Below are 20,629 nucleotides of genomic sequence, written 5' to 3'. Positions count from 1 at the left end.
CATAGACATGGGACATTTTATTTTTCAAGGAACAAACTAACCAACAAGGATGTAAAAGATTTGTGCACTGAAAAATACAAAACTTTGGTAAAAGAAATTAAAGAAAACACAAGTGGAAAAACATCTAGTGTTCACTACTGGAAGACTTATTAACATTGTTAAGATGTCCATAACTCCACAAAGTCATCCACAGGTTCAATGCACTCCCAATGGTACTTTGCAGAAACTGAAAAATCTATCTTAAAATTCATATAAAATCGCAAAGGTCCAAACTATTTTAAAAAGTCAAACTTCAAAGGTGAAAACAATCTTGAAGAACGACAAGGCAGGGATCTCAGATTTCTTGATTTCAAAACTTAATGTAAAGCTTCTGTAGTCAAAACTGTGTGGTTCTGGCATAAAAGACATAAAGACCAATTAGATAGAACTGAGAACCCATAAATAAGACCATCATACGTCTGTGGCCAACTGATTTTTTGTTTTTATTAGTAATCTATTTATTATAAATTTTCTTAAACACTGCACTACATGCCTTACAGAATGGGTATCACTTTCAAATGGTAAAATAATTGTGTCATATATGCAGACTGAAGTAGTTTTCCTAGAAGCATCTTTATTGCAAGTATTCTTTTTATTTCCCCCAATTTTATTAAGATCTAACATATATCATTGTATGAGTTTCAGATATACAGCACAAAGGTTTGACTTACATGTATTGTGAAATGATTACGTTTGGTTAACATCCATCAACATTTGGATACAATAAAAAGAAACAGAAACTAAACTTCTTCCTTGTAATGATATACCACTCTTAACTTTCCTGTATATCATGCAGAAGTGTTATAGTTATCATGCTGTACATTCTAACTCTAGTACTAATTTATCTTATAAATGGAAGTTTGTACCTTTTTTTTTTATCTTATAAATGGAAGTTTGTATCTTCCTCCATAGTCCCCCTTCCTCCATCCTCAGTAAATACAAATCTGACGTCTTTTTCCATGATTTTTTCCCCTTAGATTCCACATGTGAGATCTGTCTTTATCGGACTTATTTACTCAGCATAATGCCTCCAGTCCATCCACATGCCTTTGACAGGATTTTCTCATTTTTTTACGACTGAATAATACTCCATTATATTTATCTACCTACCTACACATCTAGCTCACAATTTCTTTCACCATTCATCCAGCCATGAGTGTTTAGGGCTGTATTTCTATATTCTGGCTTTGTAAATAATGCTACTACATACATGGGGGTGCAAATGACTTTTCAAATTAGTGTTTTCATTTCTTTTGGATATATTTCCAGAAGTGGAACTGCTGGATATGACAGTTCCAATTTTAATCTTTTAGGGAATAATGGAACTGTTTTCCATTGTGACTATACCAATTTACAGTGCCTCTAAAAGGGCACAATGGTTCCCTTTTCTTCATATTTCACCAGTATTTATCTCTTATCTTTTTGATGATGGCCAAGTATAATACTTCATTGTGGTTCTGATTTGCAATTCCCTAACAATTAGTAATGCTGAAAATCCTTTCACGTACCTGTTGGCCAACTGATTTTTTGACAAGGATGGCAAGAACACTAAATGGTTAAAAAAATAGTCTACTCAATATATGCTGCTCGACTCACTGGATTTCCACATGAAAAAAGAGATAGGGACCCATTTCAACTTTTATTATATATAAAAATTATTTCAAAATGGACCACCGATATAAATGTAAAAACTAAAACCTTAAACACCTAGACAAAAATACAGGTGTAGATCAGATGACCTTGGACATAACAACAGATCCACATGTATAACAGCACAATCATTACTAATAAAAGAAAAAAAGATAAATTGCACTTTCTCAAGCTTAACACTTCTATACAAAAAAGGATATAATCAACAAGATCCAAAGCTAACATATAGAATGGGCAAAAACATCTGAAAACCGTATTTTTGATATGCATTTAATATTTTCTTTCCTCTCTTCCTTTAAGAGACAGAGAAGGGTAGAGGAAGGCAGAGAGAGAGAGAGCGAATCTCAAGCAAACTCCCCACTGAGCACAGAGCCTGATTTGGGACTTGATCTCACAGCCCTGAGGTGATGACCTGAGCCAAAATCAAGAGTGAGATACTTAACTGACTGAGCCACCCATGTAGCCCTAATTTTCATAATATATAAAAAATACTGCAGTTTAACCACAAAAAGACAACCAATTCAAAATGGCAAAAAACTTGGATAAACATTTCTCCAAAGAAGATATAAACTGCAAACAACTACATGAAAAGATGCCCCAAATCATTACTCATTATAGAAATACAAATCAAAAGTACGCAATTGTACTTCATACCTATTACAATGAGCATGACAACAACAACAATAACAACAAAAAACAACTATTGGCAAAGAGGGAACAGACTGAAACCCTCATATTTTGCTGGTAGAAAAGCATAAATGAGCAGGTACTGTGAAAAATAATTTGCCTATTCTTCCATAAGTTAAATAGAATTACCATGACTCACGAATTTTATTTTTAGGTACATACATACCCAAGAAAATTGAAAGCAGGTAGAGACAGATACCTTTATAATAACCACAATCATAGCATATTATTCACCATACCCAAAAGGTGGAAATGATCGAAATGTCCATCAACGGATGAATGGACAAACACATGTATATGCAACTGAGTATTATTCAGCCATAATTCTGATGGTAAAACATGGCTGAAGCTTGAGGACATTATGCTAAGTGAAATAAACCAGACACAAAAGGCCAAAATGAAGTAGAATAGGCAAGAGACAAAAAAACAGAATAGAGACTACAGAGATTGGTAAAGAGTAGCAGGGAGATGCTATTATTTAATGGTTGAATGTTTCAGTATGGGCATGATAAAAAGTTCTAGAAATGGAGAGTGATGATGGTTATACAACACTGTGAAAGTAATTAGTGAAATTGAATTATGTACTTCGAAACAGTTAAAATGGTAAATTTTATTTTATGTGTACTTTAAGACAATAAAAAAAAGTTAGACATTTTAAAAAAATACATGGGTGGGGAATACCTGATTTACCAAATCCTAACAACTGTGAGAAGTAACAGAAAAATATGAAGAAAACAGTGAAATACATTTCCCCAAAGGGGAAAAAGCAGAACAATACCTTAAGAAAACTCTAATCTGCTTTGCTACATTTGCTTCATTAGGCATCAATTGAAAATAATGATCAACTGGGAAAAAAATGCCAGGCTCAATTATCTAGCCTAAAAAGAGGAGGTTTTCTTAAGTAACTGAAACAATACATAATAAAGTTCTTGAAATAATTAATGTTAACTCTGATTCCTTTTTTTCCTTAACGTTTAGGCTCTAGTATTCTGAGTGCTAAAAAACAGGAACAGAGAGAGCCTTACTAACAGACTATTTTCAAAGTGAACAATCTATAGATAACTGAGTTGATGTGACTGAGTATGTGTTTTATGAAACAAACAACCTGCACATGGACACTATATTCCAACTATGTTTCTGAGTACTATCTTTTTTTTTAAGATTTTATTTATTTATTTGTCAGAGAGAGAGCACAAGCAGGCAGAGTGGCAGGCAGAGGCAGAAAGAGAAGCAGGCTCCCAGATGGACAAGGAGCCAGATGCGGGACTCGATCCCAGGACCCTGGGATCATGACCTGAGCGGAAGGCAGTGGCTTAACCGAGCAACCTAGGTGGCCCTGTTTCTGGGTACTTTCTGAAAGTATAAAAATGATCACCAAAACTTCTCTAACAACAACAAAACATGATAGTCCTAGTAAAGAAGACTACTAGAGTAGCTTACCTCCTGAAGTAGATCTGCCTGCTCAATTGCTTTTAGGACATTTTTCTTGGATGTTTCCTGAACTTCCCCCCCTAAAAGAAACTCATCCAAAATAAAATAAGCCTTCTCAAAATTAAAGATGATATCAAGTTCACACACCTAAAAAGCAAAAATAATAAGAATAATAATGTTAAACTGAAGGAGGCAAATTTTGCTTATCCCCTATCAGTTGGTAAAATAAAACCCAACACAAGTCAATCAATCTTAACTCCTGTAAAATAGTAATTATACCAGTGTAAGCATCACTGACTTTTCAAATTTGAAGTACCTGAAAACACAATGTATACGAGTTAAATAATATTTGATTTTGCATGTTGCCAGCAAAAATTTTCTACCTTTAAAACTAATTTTTCAGTTCTTATTTAAAAGGTAAAGGTACCTGCTATCCAAGTCTAAATTTCATACTAAACATTTCAAAACATTAAAATATCTGCAGTTGAACTCCTTTCAATTTCGGGATCTTAAATCTTATTCTTAGTACTGTAATTAAGTGACTAGGTCTCTAGGGGAATGGAATTTTACAATTAACTGACTATTCACACTTATAGGAATTTGTCATTCTTTACCTCTCAGTAAGAGTAACATTTAAATAGGATCCATAAAACAAACAATAAACTCATCATGAAGGTTAAAAAATTACTATGGCATTCAATTTCTTACAATACTACTCACACTGCCAAAATATTTGTCAAGTAATTCCACATAACGATGAATTATTTCCAGAGTAATCAGTTCATTTTCCTGATCCTCAATAGCACAGCAAAAATACAAGCTAGCATATCTGTAACAAAATATAAATGTGGGATAAAATTTTACCCTGTACTTGTGTTTTCTAAATACATTTTTATACACTATTGTGAGAATCCCCAGACTTACATATTTTTTTCTTCTCATAATGCAGATTATTTTTCTTCTAGACTAAAAAAAATAATAAATGTTCCTAAGAGAAATTCTGAAAAGTACACAAAAGGAGAAAGAAAAACATCATCCAATCACATAAAGCAGAAAGGGTACCATATTTTGCTATTCTTTCTTTCAGGTTCCTTTCTAGGAGTATTTTAAAACTCTGAGGATCCAGGTTTTTTTCTTGAGTTTACTTAATTAAAACAAAATACACTCCACGGTTAATTCAGAGGACAAGTAAGCGAAGAAGAAAATAAAGGATTTACTGAAGATATTGTCATTCGAATCATCACAATAAACCTAACCAAAGAACATGGCTTAGTTAAGTAAGGGGCCCAGGGTAAGGAATACAATCAAGATTTCACTCCAGGCCACAAGTTTTACATAAAATAATAAAAGAAGAAAGAAATTGCTGCAATGAAATAAGCACACGGTGTGGTTTTACCTACTAACCCATTACCCAGGTTAATGGCAGCTCACATTTCTGGTGCTGGCTGCTAATGCCAGAAAGTACAATACGTACTATAATTCACAAAGAACTGGTCCAGTGGATTCCTCGAAGACTAGGAATGGATGTGTCTATTTCTTCCCACTGGGACCTAGGATAACTTCACAGGCAGCTTTCGCCCCAAAGTGTTTAAGGGCAAAATTATTGGCTATAGCAACAATGGGAAGGAGATAATAGGTGGGAGAAGCAACAGACAGCAAGACAGACCTAAAAACTTGTGTGAGAGAGGGTAAGGAGACACTGTGGTAAGAGCGTTTTTAAGGTATTCTGGGCAGTTTAGAACATCACATGCATGTCCATGGCTGGACACATGCTCAGAAAAAGTCTGGACAGACACTCGGGAATATCTGAAGAAATGACCCAAAACTTCCCAAATGTGATGAAATAAATGAATTTACACATTTAAATATTCCCTATCAATTCCACACAAAAAAGTTCAAAGAGAGCTATACTGAAACAAATTATATTCAAATTGCCAAAGGACAAAAGACAATCTTGAAAACACCGAAAGGGAACAAACTCATCAAGTACATAGATCCTCGATAATATTAAGTGCTGACTGCTATTCAGAAACTCGGGAAACCAGCAGTGGTATTACATATGTAAAGTGCAAAAATCCTCAAAAACAACAACAGAAATCAACCAAGAAACTAGAGGATCCCAGCTACTAAAATCTAAAATAGAAGTGGGAATACTACTTCTAAGTTTCAGAAATAAAAAAGGAATATATCAGAACACTAAAAACAACTGAGTACCAACAAATGAGACAATCTAGACAAAAATGGAAAATCCAAAGGAATACACAAAGTTCCAAATGACTAAAAAAAGAGAAAATCTGAATAAATTTCTATCAAGTAAAGAGACTGAACTGGTAGGCAAAACCTCCCAACAATGAAACACTCATGAGCAGACTGCTTCAATGATAAATCCTATTACATTTACAGAATAATTAATACCAAGCTCTAAATTTCTCCCCGAATAGACAGGAGGAGGAATTTAACTTATTTTGGGATGTCACCATTATCATGAAAGCTAAGCCAGATAAAAGATTTCACAAGACAACTACCAATCAATATCCTTTATAAATACAAATACAAAATTCCTCAACAGAATAACAAACTGAATCCATCAACATGTTAAAAGGACTGTACATTATGACCAGGTATGGTTTCAAAAAAATTCAAGGGTGCTCAACATACAGAAGAAAAAAAATGTTACAATACATTACAGTAAAAGAATGAAAGGTATAAACCACATAATCATTTTAAGTGATGCACAAAGCAACCAAAATCCAGCACCTTTTTATGATAACAGGCAAAGGACTTGAATAGATTTTTCTCCACAGAAGATAAACAAATGACCAAAAAGTACAAGAAAATGATCGATATTGTTACTCATTAAAAAAATGCAAACTGAAACCACAACATCACTTCACACTCACCAGGATGGCTATTAACAAGGGAAAAAAGCAAATTAAGAACTGGTAAGCTTATAGAGAAATTTGATCGCCTTTTGTATTTACATATTTTTTGACGGGGGAGGGGCAGAGGGCAAAGGGAGAGGGAGTGCGCAAGAGCGAGTGAGCGAGAGAGAGAGAGAGAGAAAGAGAGAGAGAATGAATCCTTGGGGAGACTCCCTGCTAAACACATAGCCTAACATGGGTCTCCAACTGTCAACCCTGAGCTGAAATCAAGAACCTGACACTGAACCAACTAAGCCATCCAGGTACCCCAGAACTCTTGTACATTTCTACTGGGACTGTGAACTACTAGAGCCATAGCAGAAATAATCTGGCGGAACTTCATAAAGATAAACACAAAATTCCCTTACAACTCAGCAACTCCACTCCTAGCTCTATAGCCAGAAGAACTGAAAACAGGTAGTCAAGAAAATACTTGCACATGAATGTTCATAGTAGCACTATTCAATGGCCAAAATTTAGAAACAATTTAAATGTCAACCAACAAATGAATGTATAAACAATGTGGTAAATCCATGGTACGGAATATTATGCAATCATAAAAAGGAGTGAAGTATTGATATGTGTTTTGGCACAGTCAAATCTTGAAAACATTATTTTAAATGAAAAAAGTAACATGCAAAGGGCCCATATCACATGGTTCCATTTACCTGAAGTGTCCAGAAGAAGATAAATCTACATAGACAAAAGATTAGTGTCACAAGGGAAATGACGGATATAAATATGTAGTTGCTACATATATACATGAAGTTTCTTTGGTGATGATGAAATCAGAGGTGATAACAGGTAATAACTGCACAACGACATATAGTAAAAATAATGTATAATGTAAGGGCTAATGGTTTATGTGAATTTTCTATCAACCTAGGAAAACACAACGGGATACCATTTTATACCTAATAGAATGGTTGTAATAAAAAATGATAGGGAACAACATCTGTTGGCATAGTGGATAGAAACGGGAATCCTCACAACCTATTACTAGAAATGTAAAATTGTACATATACTTTGGAAAACACTTTAGCAGTTCCTCAAGAGGTTACTTTATGATCCAGAATTCTACTCCCAGGTATAAACCTAAGAGAAATTAAAAAATAGGTCTACAAAAAGTTTGTACACAAATGCTCACTTTACCTATAATAACCGTGAAGTAAAAACAACTAAAATGTCCATCAACTAATGATGGACTATCCATCATTAATGAATAAAATGTTCCCTATCCGTGTAACAGAACACATGTGATAATGAAAAGAAATGAAATGCTAATACATGCTACAGTAAGTCTTTGAAGTGTAATGCTATGTTAAAGAGGTCAGTGACACGTTTTAGGATCACATGTTTTAGGACTCCATTTACATGAAATATGTACATGTTTTAGGACTCCATTTATATGAAATTTACATGAAATATAGGCAAATCTATAATGCTGTAAGTTATTAGTTACGTAAGTCCAGGAGGATGGATTTTGGGTAGAGTGGCAGTCACCTGCTACAAGCTACATGGTTTTTTTGGGAGGGGGACTGGAAATGTTCTAAATTGATCATTCTGGATGCACAGGTCTGTGAATGTAGTAAATATATTAAAAGCCACTGTATTATACACTTTGAATGACTGAATTGTGTGATATGCTAGTTATATCTCAAAAAAATTGTTAAAGAAAAAAAAAAACAGAGCAGTAAGAAATTATCTGGTCATTTTTAACAGTGAATTTAAGTTTAATTATTAGCTTTCAAAAAATTAAATTTTAAAGCTAAAAAAAGCTAAAAAAAATTATTAGCTTTCTGTTCATATATTCAAAACACTTGATTTCTCAGTCAGCTAAATATGTACACTGCCCATGAATATAGCTAAATGTAATACCCACTGGTATATTAATAAGAATTGTTTTGTTTTTAAAGGAAATCTGTTTAGTAACATTCTTTAAGAAATTCTCAAAATGGTAATTTGGAAGTATGTTTACTTTCTAGTAAATGTAAATCCAGAGCCTCTTCTCCCCACAAAAAAAAAGCATTCAATTCTATCTTCTATCTTTGAGCAATCTTTAAGAACAGTTTCTTTAGAGATAAAGAAACAAAGGGAAAATGGTAGTGGTAGAAACAGGGAATGAAACTGAACTCTCTAGATTTTCATCTGGGTTTTTTTTTTTTTTTTTTTTTTTTTCATCTCTATTGTCCTTACTCCTTATCTTTCTTTCCCAAAACAGGGAAAATCTGCGTAAGAGATATTCAGGATAAAGAATATGGATTAGACAGAACACAATGTGTAAGTTAATGAAGATATGAAGACCACCTGTTGATATGAATAGTAAAAGATCAGAATTTTTCTGATGCTCAAAGGTAATTCTCGCTTAAGAGTCTTTCCTCTTCCAGCTGGGCTAGAGAAAACAAATCACCTGCTTATACCAACAAAAAATAGTTCATTAAATAGTAGCATAAATGAGTCTTCAACACAAAATGGGGTGAGCGGATTTTAATAGGTACACTGATTATAAATGACACAGAATTTTTCATGTGAATTTTCCCTCAATTCAAGTATCAATCACAAAAGATTACATAGTACAGCTATTAAAAGGCAGGGACAGGCTCATTCATAGGTGTAGGAACACTACTGCTTCTCCTTTCATCCATTTAACCACCCTTTTCCTTCAAATACAGGAATTTTGACTCCTGTGATTTATTCTCTTAATGGCACTTTCAAATCTTCCTCTCTAATAGGGACTCCTCCCTCTATGTATAAACAATCTTAAGGTTCTCAATCCTTTTGAAGCCGTATCTCCCAGTCTATGAGTATGGGTGGATACCACCTCTTCTTTTCTTTCATGGCAAAGCTCCCCCAAATAGTCTACACTTGCCTTTTAAATTTCTTCATTTCTTCACATTGCATTTCACTACATGGGGAGTTCTGCCTCTACTACTCTACTGAAGATGTTTTGGCAAAGGGCATTTATGAAATGCCCACTGTAAAATCTAGAGCATTATTTCTTCATTCTAATTGAACTTTATCTGCCATTTTGAGCCACATTTGAACCAGTAATCTTATTTTTAATAAATTAATTATTTTTAATAAATCTTATTTTTAAATAAATTACCTTACTGATTGAAAACTCGATAGTATATTAGAGGAACAGCCTTGCCCAAAAAGACATCTGGGTTCTAGAAGATTATCTCTAATATCTCTAATATGCAATTCCCTGTCTGATGAGAGTATCTTTGTTTACCTGGAAGCCTTGGGGATGTCACATAGTCTATGCTGAGAGTCATTTATGTGGGAATTCTGGGCCACCACTTACCACCTGAAGCTGGCCATTCAGTTACATTTATGTAACCAAGAAAACTCCAATAAAAAGTGGTCACCAAGACTCCCCTGGTTGGAATGTTTCATTTATATTTCTTGACATTTACAGCATAGACAATGTCCTAACTCCAGTGAGAGAAAACAGAAAGTTCAAGGATGGAACTCTTTCCAACTGTATACTATGCTCCTCTTTTTTTGACTTACTGTAATCTGGATCCTTTCCCCGTAGTAACCATGAATATACTATTTTTCAGTAAATTTTGTGAATTATGATAAAATTAACTTATAGTGAGCTATGAACCTACAGTAGTCTTAGGAAATCCTGACTTTATATATGGTGTCAGATCTGAGGATAATCTCGGGGAGTCTGGGACTTTACACTGATTACACTCATTGTCTGGCTCTTATTCCACTCTAGAGGTTTTTTTCTTCTACCCTTTTGCCAAATGTTTAAATGCTGCTAATTAACAATTTATATAAAAAATTTCAACAGACTTTTTAGCACACTCATTCCATCAAAAACTAAACACTGGCAAATCCAAATCACACAGGCCTCACAAACCATCTAAAAAATAAGCCAAGTTCTCTAGTTTATCATTTTTCTGCTCAGCTGAACCAGAAATCACCCCATTCCCCTCCGTCATTTATTGCCTTCCCTACTTCTACAAATAACCAAGTCTTACAAGAATTAGCTTTAGTAGAGCTTTCTTTTCCACTCCTTGAGGGCCACTATCTTTGTTCAGGACCTCATTATAATACCCTCTGTCAGATCATCCTTTAGGACTCAGTTTCAGAAGTACACAACTTCAATTCTTTTACTATTATAATGATCTTTTAAGAAATGTAACTCTGATCTCTTATGTGTAAGGTCTTTTTATCTCTATGATTAAGATGTGAGTTTTAGTGGCACACAGCTCACTCTTCAGACAAGACTCCTAATTCCTTCTTTGAATTTGAGGCTTGGTCAACAGCAAGAGTTTTCTAACTGAGAAACTCTGTGCAGAAGATAAAAGCCAATGGACAAAGGCACAGATTCCCTATTCCTGATTTTACAATTGCAGTCCCCCTTCTACTTGTTCTACTTATTAAGGTTCTATCCTAACTAGGTATTTCCCAGCTCTAAATTTCTATGATTTTTTCTATCATATTTTCTTAGTAAACACTAAAATAAACACCAAATATTAAAAAAAAAAAAGATCAAATTCATTCTGTTAGAATATTTAAACAACACTATATATTCTATAATCTCCATTTCTTTTCCTGACATCATTCCAACAAAAATCATCACCATCCATATCCAGAGTGGAATAAATGAAAGCAGAGCAGAAAATCAAACTTCTTTTTAATCCTCACGGCATCCATACTGTTAGTTCCCTGCACACTCCCCATGTAAGAAACAACTTTCTACATACAGAAACTGTCTTGTCTTTATTTGGAATTCATTAAGGTAGTTATTTATCTTTAAATTAAAGAGCTTAAAGGGAAGAGGAATGGGGAAGAAACAAAGTAAATGTGGCCCAGATATTCTATAAAAGAAATTGTATTCTTTAAGTTTCTAAGAGTCTTTAAAATAGAATTTTAAATTTTTTAAAGCTTCAGATATTAATAAAATAATGAATATTCTATTTTCCAATAATAATTAAGATAGCATTTTTTTGGGTAACTTAATTGTTAAAAGGAATCAATGAGACAGACTGTAAGATCAAATTTTAAAGAAGTTATCCTGGCCAAAACTGATAATTTATTCAAAATTCTAACACTGCTTCATTTTAATTCAAATTAATAAACCTAACTAAAAACCAGATCCTGTACACAAACGTAAGTTACGAAATAAATGTGTTTAAACAACTATATGACTGAACAGGTCTATCTATTCAAGATGCGTTTAAAATTGAACAGGACTTGAAAACTCAGACAAAAGCCTTATCAATATCAGTCATTACAGAGTCATAAGGAGAGGTGGAGTGGAGTGTGAGAATGTAGTAGTACATTCTCTTATCTATTCTTATCTAAATTAGAGAACTGATGACTTAAAATATTGACCCTAAATAACTTATAAGAAAAGGAGTTCAGTGAATTTTTCTAGAAGGTAAACATTTTAGAAGACAAAATTATTTGCAAATTTAGTTAAAACTATTCCCCTGCTTCTAACATTTAATCTGGGTAATAAAAAATGTTATTTTAAAAATACAAGTTTCTACCTAAGTAGGTTTATCAGAATTTTACTGTTTATAAATGTTCTCTCTCAAAAGACTGCGATTTCAACATTATAAATGACCTAACATTTGATTCTGCTACTTCCAAATTTCTGACAAATAAAAAATTATACCTTTTATAAACAATCTTCAGATCTCGCCACTCGAGAAAGCTGCACATTTTAGGTTTACGTGCTAAAATAGTCTGAACAATTTCCCTTGTGATTTTTTTCTTCTCTCTCTCTGATAGTGAGACATACCATTTCTGCAGTCGAAGCTTTCCCTGACGACTAAAAAGCAACATAAACTGCATCTGTTAAGATAAATAAAACCAAAGTTACATTTGGTGCTTTCATTCAATACAGTTAAGAGTACAAAATAAAAGGCCTTTGAAGAAAATCAAAATAGATAATTCTTGTAGAAAAATTTTGCCAACCTACTTTGGTGTGTAAAAAAATGAATGGAGAAAAGAAGAAAAGCACTGCCTGTTGCAGTCAACTATGCAACTGAAAAAACTATTTTCTGTTTTCTGTACATTCCATAGTCCATTTTCAACAAAAAGAGTACTCTATCCATCAATTGGCTTAGACAAATAAAGAAAAAGAGACCCAGAATTTCTGGCACTTGGGTGTTTCCATTTCCAGAAAGAATCATTTATAGTTTCACTTATAATGTTTTTTCAGTTAATGGCAGCTAGCATATTTTGAGCAAACATTAAAAATCTAAAAACAGTGAAAAAAAAAAAAAAACTCAAGTCCTATTAATACAGGATTTTCTTGAAAAGGTAATTTTTAGGTATGTATTGTCCTGTTACTTTTAAGAAAATCCAACACAAATACGAATACAATACAGAACTGATGCAATAAGAGTAAACAAGCCTTTAAAAGCGAAAAGAGGTAGATCCACAAGTATTACACAGTCTTCCTTCAAAATAATAAATAGGAGCTTGTACATTTGGAGTGGGTGTTGACATCTAGCAAATCTGTAAGCCTTTCGTTTATATTTTTATTTAGAATCTAGAAAGCATGTTATGTTCATCTTTAGCTTTTGAAGAAAAGCCCTTGTAATTCAACTGGCTGTAGAAATGCAAACAAAAGTGCCATTTCTAGAAAGATTAAAGGTAGAGTTTACATTGGCAGTCTTTTTTCTCCACTTTGCGAAATTTCCATTAATTATAAGAAAAAATTCTTTAATTTTGGTACTGCAAGTAAAATTCAAGCCTGATATCAACAATATTTTCCATTTCTTCTTAGATTTGAATAAGGGTTAATTTACAGAAAAAGACTAGAAAAAGAATAGTCAATCTGCAAAGCTACTAAGAAATTCGCAGATGTGCACATAATCCTCTTCGCGAGCGCCTCCCCAATATGACCAGCGAAATTTCATGATTCCAGAACCAAAGATAACTAGGGTTAGGACACACAACATCCATCACTGGCTTTCGCATTCCCAGGGTAACGCGGACTGAAACAGTGCTCAACACTAGTTCACCGCTCTCGACGCCCTGCTTGTTCCCCAGTACTTACTGCGGCCGCGGGCCGCGGGCTCTCTGGAGCGCGTTCTGCCGCACTGGCGGCAGTTGAGGGGAAGCCCCTGTCGCCAGGCTGAGAAAGAGAAGCCGTTTTGCAGTAGGGTGGGGAGCCAGTTAACGGAGGCAATTTTTAGGCGGCTAGGGGAAGGTGCGCCAACAGGGGCCCCCCAAGGCCCCGAGGAGAGAAGAGGCGAAGTTGTGCCAACGGTAAGGGCGCACCGCTCTACGCGAGAGAAGCACCTCCGCGGTCAAGCAACCGCTTGGAAGCATGCGCACTGACCTCACAATCCGACGAAGCCGGAATGGCAAAGGAGGCGTATGCCGGAAACAGCTTCCGCGGTAGGGCGTTGGTGGTGCTGCGCGCCTGCGCATTTCTTTCTAAGAAGCTCCCGGAAGTAATTTGTCTTAGGTAATGCAGAAGGTTTGTGTAGCTTTGCAAGTTAAGTTCCGCTTTCAATCACCGCGTAATTCTCCGTGAACAAAAAGACTAGTAATTTGTCTCCGTTGGGGCATGATACGGGTAACGGGGCTGTTACCCTGAATGAAACAACTCGGATCTTTTCATGAAGTTACTGCCGGCATTAGAAGTACCTTTTGCAAGTTTTTCTGCTACAAAACCGCCTGAAACTCAAAATGGGAAGCACCCCCCAACCGGAGTATACTGCTCTACATTTTGTCTCACACTTCTCCATGAGAATCTTCTATAGATTGCTTCGCCCGTCCTCCTGGTGACAAACTGGTGATAACCCAAACAGCCGCTCATCTCCGCGATGAATCCCATTCCTTTCTGCACTGAACACTGCCATGCTACCTTCCAACCCAACTTGGATGTGAATCCACACACTATGACTCTGTCCAAACATTGCAAAACTCTCTCTTTTTCACCCATTCACCCATTCCTGTCTGTGGCACATCAATTTCAGCATTCATTTTGTAACATAAGCCTCATACACTATTTGGAAAAAACTTAAAAAAAAAAATCAGTTGACGGACAAGGAACATAAAAGTATAGATTTGTTAAGAACTACAGTGCTCAGGGGCGCCTGGGTGGCTCAGTAGGTTAAGGTCTCTGCCTTTGGCTCAGGTCATGATCCCAGGGTCCTGGATGGAACCCCACATCGGGCTTTCTGCTCAGCAGGGAGCCTGCTTCTCTCTCTCTCTGCCTGCCTCTCTGCCTGCTTGTGATCTCTGTCTGTCAAATAAATAAACAAAATCTTAAAAAAAAAAAAAAATTTAAAAGGAAGAAGAACTATACTGCTTAGCATAGTGTCTTCTACCTAATGGGTGTTCTTTTTTCCTCCTCTTCTCCTTTTTAAATGGAAAAAAATATGATCCCTCAAGTCTAACTTCTCTTATACACTTGACTAAAGAGGAGCCTTATACACGTGAGTTTTCCCATCTGCAATACTAATTACCGATCAATGCTTCTTAAAAAAGGAAATAAAAAGTGGTCGTTGGCCCATAAACTTTTTGTTGAATATTCCAAACATAAATCATCAGAATCTTTTTCAAAACTAGAAGGTCTTTTTTCAATTGAGCATTTAATTATAATTACAGTATATTTAATATACAGTGTTGCATTAGTTTCAGGTATACTATATAGCAATTGAACAATTCTATGCAGTGGTAAATCCTCATTTATCATAAGTGTACTTATACTAAGGGAGTGAATTACAAGTAATTTTTTTTTAGGTATTTATTTTATTTTCAGTATAACAACATCGAGTGTTCTATTAGTTTCAGGTTTCAATATACTGATTTAGCCATTCTGTGCATATTTTACTTTTCATCGTAAATTCTTTAATCCCCCATCATCTATTTCATCCATCCTCCCACTGACCTCCCTTGTGAAACCATCGGTTTGTTTCTCTATAATTAAAGAGAGTGGTTCCTGGTCTCCTTCTCTATCTCTTTTCCCCTATTTTGTTCCTTAAATTTCCAATATGAGTGAAATCATACTGTATTTGTCTTACTCTTATTCACTTTGCATCCTACTGTCTATTTCCATCCTTGTTGTTGCAAATGGCAAGATTTCATTTTTGTGGCTGAATAATATTTCATTGCATATATACATCACATCTTTTTTTTTTTTAATACATCACATCTTTATCCATTCATCTGTTCATGGATATTTGGGTTCTTCCATAACTTAGCTATTATAAATAATGCTGTTATAAACATTGAAGCGCATGTATTCCTTTCAATTAGTTTTTTATATTCCTTAGCTAAACACCTAGTAATGGCATTGGTGGATCATAACGTAGTTCTACAGCTAACTTTTTGAGGACACTCCATACTGTTTTCCAGAGTGGCTGCACCAGTTTGCATTTCCACCTATAGTGAAAGAGGGTTTCTTTGTTCCTACCTCCTTGCCAATATATGCTGCTTCTTATGCTTCTGAGTTTAGCCATTCTGACAAATATGAGGTGATGCTGCACACTTTTGATTTGCATTTCCTGTTACAAGTATGATGAGCATCTTTCAATGGGTCTGTTGCCATCTGGACATGTTTTTGGAGAAATGTCTGTTCATGTCTCCTGCCCATTTTTTAATTGGATTATTTAGGTTTTGCGTGTTAAGTTATATCATTTCTTCATATATTTTGGATACTAATCCTTTATCAGATACATCATTTGCAAATATCTGCCCCATTCTGTAGGTTCCTTTTTACTTTCGTTGAATGTTTCCTTTACTGCGCAGAAGCTTTTTATCTTGATGTAGTCCTGATAGTTTATTTTTGCTTTCATTTTTCTTGTCACGGGACATACAGAAAGAAGTTGCTGTGACTGATGTCACAGAGTTTACTATCTGTGTTCTCCAATATCTACATTTATGACTCTCCTCTCACATTTAGGTCTTTCATCCATTTTGAATTTATTTTTGTGTATGGTGTAAGAAAGTGGTCCAGTTTCATTCTTCTGCATGTGGCTGTCCATTTTCCCAACACCATTTGTTGAAGAGACTGTCTTTTTTCTACTGGATATTCTTTCCTGTTTTGTTGAAGATTAATTGCCATGTAATTGTGGGTTTATTTCTGGGTTTTTTATTTTGCCCCATTGATCTATTTCTGTATTTTGTGCCAGTACTGTACTGTTTTGATTACTACAGCTTTGTAATATAACTTGAAGTCTGGAACTATGATGCCCCCAGCTATCTTTTCCTTTTTCAACATTCCTTTGTCTATTCAGGGTCATTTGTGGTTCCATGTAAATATTAGGGTTGTTTGTTTGAGCTCTGTGAAAAATGCTGGTGGTATTTTCATATGAATTGCATTTAAATGTGTAGATGGCTTTGGATAGTATAGATATTTTTAAAATATCTATTCTTCCAATCCCTGACTATGGACTTTCCATTTCTTTGTATTCTCTTCAGTTTCTTTCTTCAGCATTTCATATTTCAGAGTACAGGTCTTTCACTGTTTGGTTAGATTTATTCCTAGGTACCTTATGGGTTTTGGTGCAATTGTAAATGGAATTGTTTTAATTTTTCTTTCTGCTACTTCATTTTTAGTGTACAGAAATTCAGCAGATTTCTACACATTGATTTATTTATCCTGCGACTTTACTGAATTCATTTATTAGTCCTAGCAATTTTTTGGTGGTCTTTTGGGTTTTCTATATATATTATTTCATCTGCAGAGAGAGAGTTTAACTAATTCTTTGCTGATTTGGATGCCTTTTATTTCTTTTTGCTGTCTGATCGCCATTGCTAGGACTTCTAGTACTATGTTGAATAGCGGTGGTGAGATAGGGGGCATATTTGTTGTTTTCCTGACCTTAGGGGAAAGCTCTCTGTTTTTCCCCATTGTGGGTGATGTTAGCAGTGGGTTTTTCATAGATGGCTTTTATTATGTGGCGGTATGTCCCTCTATGCATACTTTATTGAGGTTTTTTTTTTTTTAACCACAGATGGATATTGTACTTTGTCAACTGCTTTGTCTGCATCTATTGAAATGATCACATGGCTCTTATCCTTTCTCTTATTGATGTGATGTATCACATTGATTGACTTGCGCATAAATATCCACACTTGCAACCAAGGAATGAGTCCCACTTCATCATGGTGAATGATTTTTTTTTTTTAAATGTGTTCTTGGATTTAGTTTGCTAGTACTTTATTCAGGATTTTTTAATATCCATTTTCATCAGAGATACTGACCTGCAGTCCTCTCTGTTTGTGGTGTCTTTATCTAGTTTCAGCATCCAGGTAATGCCTCATAGAATGAGTCTGGAAATTTTTCTTCCTTTTCTATTTTTCAAATAGTTTGAGAAGAATAGATATTAACTTTTCTTTAAATGTTCGATGTACTTTACCTGGGAAGCCATCTAGGGCAGGACTTTGCTGGGAGATTTTTGATTACCAATGAAATTTTTCTGCTGGTTATCAGTGTGCTCAAACTAATTCTTTCTTAATGTTTCAGTTTTGGTAGATTATATGTTTCCAGGAATTTATCCATTTCTTCTAGGTTGTCCAATTTATTGGCATATAGCTTTCTATAATTGTGTATAATTATAACATTGGCATTAACTAATTATATTTCTATGATCTGATTATTATTTCTGCCTCCTTTGTGATTTTTTTTTTTTTTTGAGTTCTTTCTCTTTTATTCTTGGTGAGTCTGGCCAGAGATTTGTTAATTTGATTGTGTTTTTTTTTTTTTTTTTCCCAAAGAACCAGTCCCTGGTTTCATTGACCCATGCTTTTTTCAGTTTCTGTATCATTTATTTTGCTCTAACATTTTTTCTTTTCCATCTGATGGTTTTGGGTTTTGTTTGCTATTCTTTTTCTAGTTCCCTTAGGTTCAAGGTCAGGTGGTTTACTTCAGACTTGCTTCTTAAGATAGGCTTGTATTGCTATATACTTATCTCTTAGGACTGCTTTTGATACATCCCAATGATTTTGGTCCATTGTATTTTCATTTTCATTTATTTCCATATACTTTTTAATTTCTTCTTTGACTTCTTGGTTTGCCCACTCATTGTTTAGTAGTATATTATTTAACCTCCACATATTTGTGATCTTTTCAGATCTTTTTATTATGGTTGACTTCAAGTTTCATAGCACTGTGCTCAGAAGAGATTCATGGTTTGATCTCAGTCTTTTTGAATTTGCTGAAGCCTGATTTGTGACTTATATGTCATCTATTATATGTCATCTATCACTTATATGTGATCTATTCTGGAGAATGTTCCATGTGCACTCGAGAAGAGTATGTATTCTGTTGCTTTAGGATGCAATGTTTTGAATATATCTGTGATGTCCATCTGGTCCAGTGTGTCATTCAAGGCCATTGTTCTTTATTTTTCGTTTGGAAAATCTATCTATTGATAGAATTGGGGTGTTGGGATCCTCTACTCTAATTGCATTGTTATTGATTAGTTCCTTTATGTTAATTATTAAATGTTTTAGGTATTCGGGTGCTCCCATTTTAGGTGCATAAATATTTATAATTGCTATATCCTTCTTATTCTGTTATCCCCTTTATGATTATATAATGTCCTTCTTTGTCTCATTACAGTCTTTGTATTATTTATTTACTTGACAGAGTTCAGAAGTAGGAAGAGTGGCAGAGAGAGAGAGAGAGAGGGGTGGAGGCAGGCTCCCTGCTGAGCAGAGAGCCCGATGTGGGGCTCAATCTCAGGACCCTGAGACCATGACCTGAGCTGAAGGCAAAGGCTTAACCCACTGAGCCACCCAGGTGCCCCAACAGTTTTTGTTTTAAAGTCTGTTCTATCCAAAGCAAATATCACTACTCTGGTTTTCTTTTGACATCTATTTTCATGATAAATGTTTCTCCATCCCCTCACTTCCAATCCGCAGGTGTCCTTAGGTTTGAAGTGACTCTCTTGTAGACAGCATAGAGAAGAGTCTTGATATTAATGCACACTGTCAACGTATCTTTTGATTGTTTAGTCCATTTACATTCAAAGTAATTATTGATAGATATGTATTTAGTATCATTTTGTTGCTTGTTTTATGGTTTTTTCAAAGCTTTTGTCGGATCCTTTCTTGTTCTCTTTCATGGTTTACTGGTTTCCTTTAGTGATAAACTGAGAACCTTTCCCTTTCTTTGTGTATTAGTAGTTTTTGTTTTGTGGTTACCATTAAGTTTGTATACAAAGTATTCTGTAGTAGCGGTCTATATTAAGTTGATGGTCACTTAGATTTTGACTCATTCTTTAATCCCATCGCCCCTGTTTAGGCATATGTTGTTATACTCTACATTCTTTTATTTTCTGTGTCATTTGACTAATTTTTTTACAGAAATAGTTGTTTTTGCTGCTTTTGTGTTTCCTACTTTTCATAGTCTCACTCAGGGTCTCTCTTTTGTACTCACAGAGTGCCCATTAATATTTCTGGCAGGGCTGGTTTAGTAGTCACGAAGTCCTTCAGTTTCTGTTTGTCTTAGAAACTATCTCTCTTTCTACTCTGAATGAATGAAAGCATTGTTGGATTACATATTTTTGGCTGTAGATTTTTTCTGTTCAGCACTTTAAATCATGCTTCTTTCTTCTGGCTTGCTAAATAATCATCTGACAACTTTATGGGGTTTCCTTTGTATGCAATTGTCTTCTCTTGCAAGCTTTAAATTTCTTTCTTTATCACTATGTTTTGCCATTTTAATTACTATGTGTCTTGATGTGGACCTCCTTGCTTTGAATTTGTTATGAGACCTCTGTGCCTCCTGGATCTGGATGTGTGTTTCCCTCCATGGATTCAGGAAGTTTTCAGCTATTATTCAAATACATTTTCTGCCTCCCCCCCGCTTTTTTTTTTCTTTCACTCTTTCTAGGGTCCCTTTCATGCAAATGTTATTATACTTCATAGAGTCATGAGTTCTCTAAGTCTGTTCTCATTTTTGT

General features: G+C 34.8%; 1 protein-coding gene across 1 annotated transcript in view; it reads right to left on the bottom strand.

Moving 5' to 3' along the window:
* The window catches only part of LOC111139455 (AP-1 complex subunit sigma-2-like), a 30,930-nt gene extending 16,960 nt beyond the window's left edge, over nucleotides 1-13,970 (bottom strand). Inside the window, exons 1-4 of the mRNA XM_022491719.1 lie at nucleotides 13,762-13,970; nucleotides 12,370-12,548; nucleotides 4,528-4,636; nucleotides 3,817-3,954 (exon numbers count right to left, since the gene is read on the bottom strand). Of these exons, the coding sequence (XP_022347427.1) occupies nucleotides 3,817-3,954; nucleotides 4,528-4,636; nucleotides 12,370-12,548 (426 nt within the window). The 5' untranslated portion in view covers nucleotides 13,762-13,970. The remainder of the gene's footprint in view (nucleotides 1-3,816; nucleotides 3,955-4,527; nucleotides 4,637-12,369; nucleotides 12,549-13,761) is intronic.
* Between the last annotated feature and the right edge of the window lie 6,659 nt (nucleotides 13,971-20,629).

Source organism: Enhydra lutris, unplaced genomic scaffold (genome assembly GCF_002288905.1).
Source record: "Enhydra lutris kenyoni isolate GAN:26980312 unplaced genomic scaffold, ASM228890v2 scaffoldscaffold108, whole genome shotgun sequence".
NCBI lineage: Eukaryota > Metazoa > Chordata > Mammalia > Carnivora > Mustelidae > Enhydra > Enhydra lutris.
This window is presented reverse-complemented; position numbering and strand designations above follow the sequence as displayed.